This window comes from Cyclopterus lumpus, chromosome 13, assembly GCF_009769545.1.
Source record: "Cyclopterus lumpus isolate fCycLum1 chromosome 13, fCycLum1.pri, whole genome shotgun sequence".
In the NCBI taxonomy this organism is placed as follows: domain Eukaryota; kingdom Metazoa; phylum Chordata; class Actinopteri; order Perciformes; family Cyclopteridae; genus Cyclopterus; species Cyclopterus lumpus.
The window spans coordinates 5,327,312-5,337,624 of NC_046978.1; the positions used below are offsets into that span (position 1 = coordinate 5,327,312).

General features: G+C 46.1%; 1 protein-coding gene across 2 annotated transcripts; it reads right to left on the reverse strand.

Annotated features, from left to right (window-relative positions):
• Window positions 1–9,813, reverse strand: znf296 (zinc finger protein 296). 2 transcript variants are annotated; one of them, XM_034547945.1, is made up of 4 exons: window positions 9,558–9,810; window positions 9,150–9,289; window positions 6,762–7,106; window positions 1–3,478 (listed from the first exon to the last, which is right to left on the reverse strand). In XM_034547945.1, the coding sequence occupies exons 3-4, from the start codon at window positions 7,093–7,095 to the stop codon at window positions 1,680–1,682; spliced, it is 2,133 nt and encodes a 710-aa protein (XP_034403836.1). In that variant the 5' UTR covers window positions 7,096–7,106; window positions 9,150–9,289; window positions 9,558–9,810; the 3' UTR covers window positions 1–1,679. The 2 variants fall into 2 exon arrangements, with proteins under 2 accessions (XP_034403836.1, XP_034403835.1); XM_034547944.1 differs by lacking the exon at window positions 9,150–9,289 and having other exon boundaries at window positions 9,558–9,813.
• Window positions 9,814–10,313: the final 500 nt, after the last annotated feature.

Genomic DNA, 10,313 nt, shown 5'->3' on the forward strand with positions numbered 1-10,313 from the left:
TATTTCACCTCAATTCTTTATTGAGGCTCCTTTTGAGAAGGTGAATTACAAAATGGTGTCAACTTTATAAAGCCCGGGGTTCAGCGGAAAGGAGACGATGCTATGGAAAGTGGAGGCAGTTCATATTAATAATAACAACAACAATAAGCATAGCAACAGCGAGAATGTCAAACTATGTACAAAATATTATCCCTGAACAGTTACACTGCACTCGTTCACGATCATTCATTACACAACACACACAAGAATGTCCCTGACATGAATGCAAGATCATCAGATATGATCACACAAAGTCATCACAGTAGTCACTAAAACGTTTGCAGCACTCTCCCCGACAACGTTGACCTGTTTCTTGGGTTCCTCTCCCTTAACTTGTGTTTCTTAAAGCCTCGTCGGTGACACACCTGCCAAAAGCATGACGCAGTGATTATGACCTGCGGAGTCATGCTCTGGACACAAGATCACAGGACAGAGGGTTCAAGTAGAAGTGTCACCCCCCTCCCCTCAATATGTACAAACAAACAAAGACATTCATGCAAACTCACCCAAGTGCTTCCCGCAAAACTCCACCAATCAACTGGCTACTCCAGCACCTCTCAACCCTGTAGTTCAGCAGTTACACAATTCCCAACATGCAGCATCCATAAATTAGGAATAATTCAAACACAAGCAACTAAAATGTTTTTAAATTGGCTGCCAAACATGCACGAGCTTCAAGCAGTCCGGCACTTTACAAATGTAAACAATGAAATAGAGAAATTACCATCACAATAATAGGTACAAATAGAGAAAATAATACACACCCGTGTCACATCTAGGTCAAATCACAGGGTTTTTTTATGCATAGAAACGAATCATGAAAAAACCTCAGGAGATGACACATTAAAGTCTCCTTATTCACATTTAGAAAATTAGAAAACAGAAAATCATCCATACATACTGTCACAAATTCAGGAGCACAACCTTGCCAGGCTCCTGGAGCCCTGTAAACATTACATAAGTGACAAGTGTTGTGACAACCAAGCGCCTTTAAAAAGAGGAGTCTGAGAAACTGCAGGCGCACAGTGTTTGGATTAATTCCACCCTCGTGTCTGTTTAAACATTTCTAGTCTTTAAAAGGTCTTCTCAAAAGAAAACCAGCAACAGCTAGAAAACACAATATGACCTTTCTCCGTCTGCTGATGCTGAAGATATATTAATATTGTTCTATTTCTAAGCTTTTTTTATTCAATAGAATCCCTTTACTATATTATCTGACGGTTAATATCCGTCTCCACCTGTCCAGTCGCCCGCCAGAGATAAATCACTCGTCTTTTGCATCCTGCGCTGCAACATGGTGATCGGTTTCCTGTGTCTGTGTGGACTGTGGCGGTTCACTTCCTGTTGAAGAGCTCTGGTAATCTCCCTGTTGAATGTCATGGCCTGGTTTACTCTCTGTGGTCTAAAGAACTGGAGGCACTTAAGTTTCAACCAGCAGCGTTGCAGTCATGAACAATGTGGCTGCTGTGTGCCTCGGCGCTGGTAGAGGACGGAACTGCTGCTGCTTCTTCTTCTTTAAACTAGATTTCAGTTTTACTCGACTGTCCGTTCAATGATGGGACTAATTATTTGTATTTGAATGGGCGACTTAAATCCTATACAGTGCTATTTTAATGTCAATAAGTGAATGAGAACAGCTTTCATGGCGCAGAGGTCAAAGCTAAGTTCAACTCCGCTTTGCTCTCAGGTGGCAGTTCAGCAGCTATGACTGGGCCGCTCTCCACATACTCTGCATGGAACTCCCTCTCTTCCAGCTCCATGCTTTTCACCACATCACTGTGAATTTTCCTCTCCATTTCTATCTGATCCAAACTGGCTTCATCCTCCTCCATTTTCACCACTACTGCTTTTTCCTCAGCTTTTATGGCAGCCAACGTGTCTGCAGCGCTGGCCTGTGCGTACGCTCCCACGCTGGCGTGGCTCAGGCCGTGGACTTTCTTCAGGTGTTTTTCCAGAGTTGCGTAAACGGTGAAGGGTACCGAGCACAGCTGGCACAAAAAGGAAGCCTTGGCTCCCTGAGCGCCGTGGGTCTTCATGTGGCGCGTTAATTTTGAGCTCTGAGCGCAGGCGTAGTTGCAGAGGCCGCAGCGGTATGGACGTTCCCCTGTGTGGCTGCGGCGGTGCACGGTCAGGTTGCTGCTATTTCTAAACTGTTTACCACAGTACTCGCAAGCTTCATCTTTCTTCTTCTTACCAGCTGAACCAGCAGTAGTATTGTTGTTGTTTCCTCCGTCGCTGACACCTCCTCCTACACTCCTCCGCTCATTCTCCCTCTGCCACTCCTGCACAACCTCACTGACTTTGGTTGAGCTCCACTCTGTCTCCCTCTCTATGATTTCCCCTCTTTCATTCTCCCACTCTCCGACTCCTCGCACTCTCTCGCCCATCTCCGGCCGTTTGGGTGTGCAGTTGCCACTAGCGATGCCGCTCTCACCACTGCCCCCCGTCTCTCCACTCTCCAGTGAGCCTTCAGAGGGGCTGGCGCAGGGTGATGTGTGCTGAGGCTCCCCCTGCCTCTCTGCATCCTCTTCCCCTCGCTCTCCCCCCTCTCTCTGGCGCTGGTACAGCCTCAGTAGCTCCCGGTCTGGTGGTCTAACCTGTGAGGTCAGCAGCATCAGGCCTGAAGCTATGGATGGGTGTTTGGGCAGGGTCAGGTCTAACTCGGAGCGACCCTGGGCTCTGACTTCTGCACCAACCGTTCCCTTTACCATGAGGATTCCAGCCGGCTGCATTTGAAACCCCCCTCTCATCCCATGCCTCCCTACATCCTCCTCCATCACAACCATATCCACCGACTCATACCCAATTCCTCCACCTCCAGCCTCCCTCTGATGGCCCCTTATGTGCCGGGCCAGCTGGCCACTCTGGGCGAAGGCTTGCCCGCACACTCCGCAGTGATAGGGCCTGTTGCAGGAGTGAGTCCGGCGGTGGGTGGACAGGGCGTGGATGGACTGGAAGTTCTGGCCACACAGCTCGCAGTAAAAGTCAGACTGGAGGGCACTGGTCTGAGAAAAGGGAGAAGCTGCTGGTGGAGAAGAGGACGGAGACAGCATCAGGCCTCCGGGGGAGCTGCTGGTGTGGTTGTTATTCCCCTCGGCGAGCTCCCTGAGCCGCACTGAAAAGTTCAGAGCCTGCATGTTACTGGAGGAGGAGGTGGAAGTGGTGTGTGTCTGATGGGAGCGACTGAGGCGCAGGGTGGAGGGCTGAAAGGCAGAGGCAAGGGCTTGGCTCAGGTGGCGAGGGTCCAGAGTGGCTGTAGTGGACTTGTGCTCTTTAAGCCCTCCTCTTCTTCCTCCTCCTCTCATGTCTGTGTCTTCGTCCTCATCCTCTTGGTAGATGCTGAATGAGTGGGTGTGCTGAGCATGCTGTAAGAGCGCCCATGCAGATGGAAACACAGCTTCACACTGCTGGCAGGTGAAGTAGGAGGGCTCCACAGTCACTGGAAAACAAAGACACACAAAACTGAGTTGAGACATTTCTTGAAATGTCTTTACTTCCACTAGGAGTGAACCAATGAGGTAGACTCAGAGATTAAACATGCAATAACTGATTTTTTGGCCACTTTGGGTGGCAGGAGAAACAAGCTGTGAAAACAACATATTTTTTACACATCCAGCAGATGCACCAATTAGAAATTGTTTCCACCAACTCTGGAAAATATCTGGATCTTTAGCTATGGTCACTATAGCTACTCGCTTAAGTGTCTGTAGTCACGTGTCAAAAAAAATCAAAACAATGACTTAAAAGACACAACAGAGTATCAGCATGATAAAAGACACATTTACTAGAAGAAAAGCACAGATAGACTGAGGGTCAGGTGATGAAGAAGTAATGTCAAAATAAGGATAAAAGTGTGTGGAAAAGTATGACTCGAAGCAGAATAGAGAAATGGTGGCGCAGAATCAGAAAGACTAACAGAGATGCAGTCGTGTTGCAAAGTACATCTGGAGATATTTTTATATGTGGATAGCTTTGTCTCCTAACTGAGAGCCACTCTCCAATTAAGCTGCAAATTGCTAATTAGCAGAACGTAGAAAATGAACGCTTTATGCAAATCAGGCACTGACTCAGCCTGCTTGACAAATGAGGCCTTTCTGCATAAATCAAAATTGGAGAGAAGATCCCCAAATTGAGGGGGAAAACAGTTCATTTTTTCTTTTTTGGAGAGGTTCAAAGCAGACTCTGGTATAAGCCTCTTTCATGTTTCCTCAAGTCAAATCCTTCTGTATTTTACTGGAGGGGGGAGGAGAGTGAAGATGAAAAAGAGAGCAACTGTTTCTTTCTCTTTTCCCCCCTCTCCCACCCTCCCTCTGTCTGGAGACGAGAGGAGCTGTGGTGTTCATGTCCTTTAACCTAGCCTGAGGAGTAATCCAGGAGAAGTTGAGATACTTCTTTTAAAAATAGGGTGAAGAGTGAGAGCAGAAAAAGAGAGAGAGAGAGAGATAGGTAGGTCAGGGCTCAGGAGATAAAAAGAAAATGAGATAAAAAGATTATAATGTAGTACGGGGGGCCAAGAGACACCACGAAAATATGTCACCCCTCTGGATTGTACTTGAGACCCATCCTCCAACCCCAGCCCTCCTCACCCCTCTTCAAAAAAAATCTAAATCTTTCCCTGAGGGGGCTGGGGGGGTGGGCTTTTGTCTCGGGGTCCTGGAGTGAAACACAATACCCAGCCGGTTTCTCTTTCCTTCCCTCTCTCTCCTCGCTTTCTCTTTTTTTTTTGTCAGGATTCCCATTTGGCCTGGGGTAGCACTTGAATATTAAGCAGAAGCAATAACTACTAATTAAAAATGCAGATTGGCTGGGAGCACTAACGAGCAGCAGGCAGAATCTCTTCTCCCTTGGGAGGCAGAGGGAGGAGAAAAGAGAGGAGGAGGCAGGGGGGGGGGGGCGAGAAATTGAAAGAGGGCAAAGCGAAAGTGTGTTGAAGATGGGGGGAAGAAATGAGGAGGGGGGATGTTGGAGAGGAGGAAAACAAACAAACACGGAGAATAAATAAAAAGGAATGAGACAGATGCACGCAGCTCTTCGGTAATCCATCCCTCTCTTTTCTCCTCTGTCCTTGCCGCTTCTCTCTTGAATACAGAAAATAGATGGAGGACCTTTCTGTTGTGGGATAACTGCCGTTTCACTTTCAGTCATCTCAGATGCTCAGTTTCCCTCCCATGAAACAACAAGACTTCCTATTACCTACAAGGCTAAGGAATGTCCACATAAAACTGTCCCTTTGCTACACCAACAAACAAGAACTCAAACTTGATGTCACAAATAATCTTCGGAGATAGAAACACTGAAATCTGGGTAAAATCAAAATTACCAATTCTAAACAAAGGCAAGCTAGATTTGCTTATGAAACTTTAATCCAAACTTATCCCCTTTTTTATTATTCACAAGCTGTCATGCTCTTTCCCCCTCGCCTCATGCACATGTTAGGTTTGTTTTATAATCCTGCGGGCACATAATTACCAAACTTGTGCGTTCTCCGACTGTAAGTGAGAGATGAAAAACAGACTGAAATAGAAAAACAAAGAGATTGTGGACAGACGGAAATGGTGCATTTCAGTCCCCTGAGCGTTACACAAAGGAAGGAACTGCTAACGTGTGTGCACATGACAGAGAGGGTTTCAAAATGTGCAAAAGGGACACTCATACCTACTATGAGTGTGCAGCAAGATGCTGTCAATCTGCAATCATTTACAACATCCTGCTTTTTCACCTCAGATACAGCATGACCTTCAAATAAAATCTGACCTTTGCAGAAAAAATACAATAACTCTCCTCCATCTCAAACACATTGTTAGTTATAAAATTTTTTTAAAGTATTGTAATGAGAATTCATGAATTGCTGATTGACTTCCACCGTGTCATATCATATTTGGCATGACCATCACGGTGTCTGCACTTCTTTCTCTCAAAGAAAACAGCAGCAGAAAAGGCATGAAGAAAAAGACCTTTAGGAAAACCACTTCTAACGTCAGACATGGAATGAGAAGAGAGGGATGGCTTAAGACGCGACAAATGTGACAAGAGAAAGAAGGAGAAAGCGATGCATAAGATGAAGAAAGAGGAGGAGGAAGGAGGAAATTCCCAGGAGCTCAGGTGGCTTGGCCCGGGGCAGAACGGAGGGAGAGGGCAGAGGAGCTGCACATGATGCAACGTCCTCCATTACAGTGTCATGACAGCGAGGAGAGCTGCACGAACAGCCTCACATTCACTCTGCTGACCATTGCACACTGTGGCGCACGACTATAAACATCAAATGCCTTTTCACAAGAACCAGGGTGTCCTTAGAAAACACTGAAACATGCTCCTGTGCTGGTGTTAGGAGGATGTGGTTTCATTCTCTGTTGTCCAGGGCGTAGTGGGAGACAGAGATGCAGAAACATGTTTACCTGGCCATTCCACCTCAGAGACTGACAGTCAGGGAGATGAGAGGAGCTCAGGTGCTCAGTGTGGAGCCCTCGGGGACCCTCGGTGCCCTCCGAACGCTCCTGACGCCTATCCTTTCCACACAATTAGCCTGTGCGTCACTAACTCACGCAAGTCTGCTAATGGCAACGACTAGCTAATGAGCTGGACTCGGGAGGCGGGGGGGGAACAGTTGTTAAATGAAGAAGAGGGCGGTTGAAAAAAAAAAAAAATGTTTTACAAAACAAAAAACAGAGTCACTAATTAGCAACCTGCCTTCTATTTATTGTTCTTCCTCTTCAAGCACTCACCTGCTTTGCCATGCTCGGCCTTCACTTTCACGTCGGGCTCCTCCCCCAAGGCTCTGGCCCCTCTCCTCAACTCGATGAAGGCCGGTCCAAGCTCGGAGTTGGCGATGTACTGCTGCGCCTGGTTGGCAGGTGAGGGGGGCGTGGCATTGGCATTTGGGGCTTGGTTTCGGGAGCGGCAGCACCCCTGTTTGTGCTGGATGAATGCCAGGATGTGGGCGAGGGGGAAGGCCCGGCTGCACTGGCCACAGGTCAAGAGGTCACGACCCTCACCAGGAGCTCGGACCTGTGGTGCAGGAGGAGGCCGGTCGCCTGAGCAGGTGGTGCCATTCGCCATTTCAGTGACATCTGACAAACATGACATGCAGCAGAGGGAAGAGAGACAATTCAATTACCAACAGAGAATACAATCTTTTCACCTACTTTTAATGTTTAACAGAGAAACTAATTAACACAGACAGACACACAAGCACAGTTCATTGCACAGGGATTTCAACGCACTTACCCCTTTATTTTTAATAAAGCTACAACCACAAGTGATTAGTCAATCGACAGAATTTTAATTAAGTAATTTTTCAAACAAATCTTCACAGGTTCCATCTTTACAATGTGGATATTATCTGTTTTTCTTAGTCTCCTATGACAGTAAAGTGAGTTGTCCTGTTGGTCAGACAAAACAAGAAATGTGAAGACATCCCCTTGGCATTTTTTACACTTTGGACATTTTATAAACCAAAAATGTAATCGAGGAAATTAATCTGAAGATTAATTGAGACGATCCCATTCAATCCAGTATTTTTCACCCTTGTCCTCTACAGCCAATGGGTGTAATCTTCTTTCACATGGAGCGTACATAGTGGGCAGTGTCTATCAAACAGGTCTGTGGTAGAGTGGTTTCTCTCAAACATTTTAACTAGCAGCCAAAGAGCGTTATTACTTTTACACGCATCTTTTTATTTGTCCGTATCTCCAAAATACAGAATACTAAACCTTGACATTAACATCCCACTTTCTCTCTCTCTCAAAAAAAAAGGCTGAACATACAGACAACACCAACTTGTGCTTCCCCACACTTCTTACAACACGAGTCCCAGTAGATGTGGATTCATTCTTTCTTCTTTGACCATGTTCTTATGAGTTAACAACCCAAAGTGGCAAAGTGCCGTTAGACCTCAGTGGAACAAGCAGGCGTGGGGATCTAAAGTGCAAGTTTCAGTTGTGAGCTCTAAAGCAATGAGGCCAATCTGCTCAGCCAATACTGACCACTTCCTTTAACCAACCTAAGAGAGATCCGCTCTCTGACTGAGGCTGTTGCAGAGAGAGACGCCCAACTGTCCATCTTGGCCTCATTTTAATGTGACAATCACTATGTGCTGCCGGGTAACGTGATTGACTTCAAAAAGAAACATTATGACCAAAGCTTCCACTAATGTACTCACAATTACAACGTGCCCCAGCAAACACCAGCAGCGAGGAGTTTCTCAACAGGAAGTGGATTGCAAAATTACAACAAAAAAAAATGATTGAAGGTGTTTAAGATAAGAACAGCCCCTGTGTGTTTTGTGCTCACAAATATGTACAGGGCAGCTCATCTCATTCAACAACCTGTCAAACTGTATGTGGTTAGCGGGGAGCCCTTTGAAAGGCTGCAGGTGCATGTGGTAGACACAACTTCAGTCTGAGTAAACTTTGGACAATTCTTAAGAAAGGCTTCCAGCTCAGGAAGGAGGAGGGGAGGAGGAGGTGGGGTCAGTATTGCTTAAGGCGGTCATGGGCACACCTTGATGCCTCGACTGGATCACCTGCCCCGGCTAACATACGGGACAGGTACAGACAGTACAGTCTGGAGTTGGATCTCGCCAGTTGTTACTCAAAAATGTCACCTTTCCTGTTTCAGGGCTGTTCGTGCAGACTTGCAAGGCGCGGTCTCTCCACACTCACGCAGAGAGAGAGAGAGAGAGAGAGAGAGAGAGAGAGAGAGAGAGAGAGAGAGAGAGAGAGAGAGAGAGAGAGAGAGAGAGAGAGGACCTGTGGTCACACCAGACATGCACCACTGGTCTCCAGTAGAGAACTGAAAAAAACAAATGGTGTTCAAGTTTCTCTCTTATTTCCCTCCACACGTCACATGTTCGTTCCTTTGTGAGCAGCATTGTTGTCTTTATGTTTGAACAGTCTGAATGGGATCAAATAGAGAGTCCGAATGGGATCTATTCTACATTTTTATTCAGAACATTATTTAATTGTTAATTGTATATATATATATATATATATATATATATATATATATATATATATATATATATATATATATATATATATATAAAAAGCCAGCTTAAACAGGCGATGAGTGAAACTGCCCCAGACAAGCCAGAAACTTGATCATGGTCTAACCTGGATATATTAATCATCGTGTTCGGACCTGTAGAGTCTGAAAACAGCGTGCAAAGAAACCGGTCCTTCCTGTATGAGCACGACTGCAACAACAGTCCACACAAACATGGCAGGAATATGAGCCCTTCTTTAAATATTTCCTAAAGGGATTAAAACACATCGGCATGATTTAAGTTTATTTATACGCAAATATAATTAAACAAAAATAAAATAGAAAATAGGATGTGTACATGCTTGTAAATTATAACCAATATAATGTGATAACTGGTGGCAGCGCAAACTGAAACCATGCGTGCACACCGACAACTAAACACAACTGTGACATGAATTAATACTAATTTCCTCGGACATCACATCCGCCTCCAAGCGGCTCCAACGTGCCCCCACGTCGCGGCTCCTCCTGCTTACCTTGAATTGCACTCAGGTGCTGCGGTCTGCTTCCAAGTTTGCGCCTGGACATCGCGTCGAGCCTCTGGCACGTTCTCGGGGTCCCAAACAACAAAACCCTCCAAAACCAAAGTCCGTCTTCTCCGACAAGTTGACCGAAACCCAAACGGCTGAGAAGAGCGCCTGTCCGCTGCCTGGACTCACACCGAGCTGTGAAGGCAGCGTTCAAGTTCACGCGTCTTCCCCGGCAGCGAGCGGAGGGCAAAAGTGGGCATGGGCGACTGCAGGCACCGCCCGCTCCTGCGACCCTGACCCCGCCCTCCTCGTGTAACACACTCCGCAAACAAGCTCGCCTATCACTCGAAAGCCTTTCTCCCCCCCGTTTAGTGTTTTTTATCCCACTAAACAAGTGTTTGCTGTTGGTTTAAATTAAGGTTTTCACATCCGATAGTGGAAATCCACATGCAGTTTCTTCTCAGCAGCTCAGAGGAACTACCTGGTTGATTTCAGGTATCTCCGAACCCAAACTACAACAAGAGGAGCACGTCTCTCCTTTTCTCGTTGACCAGCTGTGACTGCTATAAAGCCTAAGAAACACAACACAATCTCTGGAAAATGTCCCAGAAGTGAGATTATCAGTAACAACAAAATGCAGCGAGGCACCTGTCGCTGCAAACCCGAGATGTGTCGCCCCCTACTGATAATAAACTGTGAACAACTTGGAGGATATTCTCATGCATGTCGCATTTGTGTGACCTACATTTGATCAAATATTTA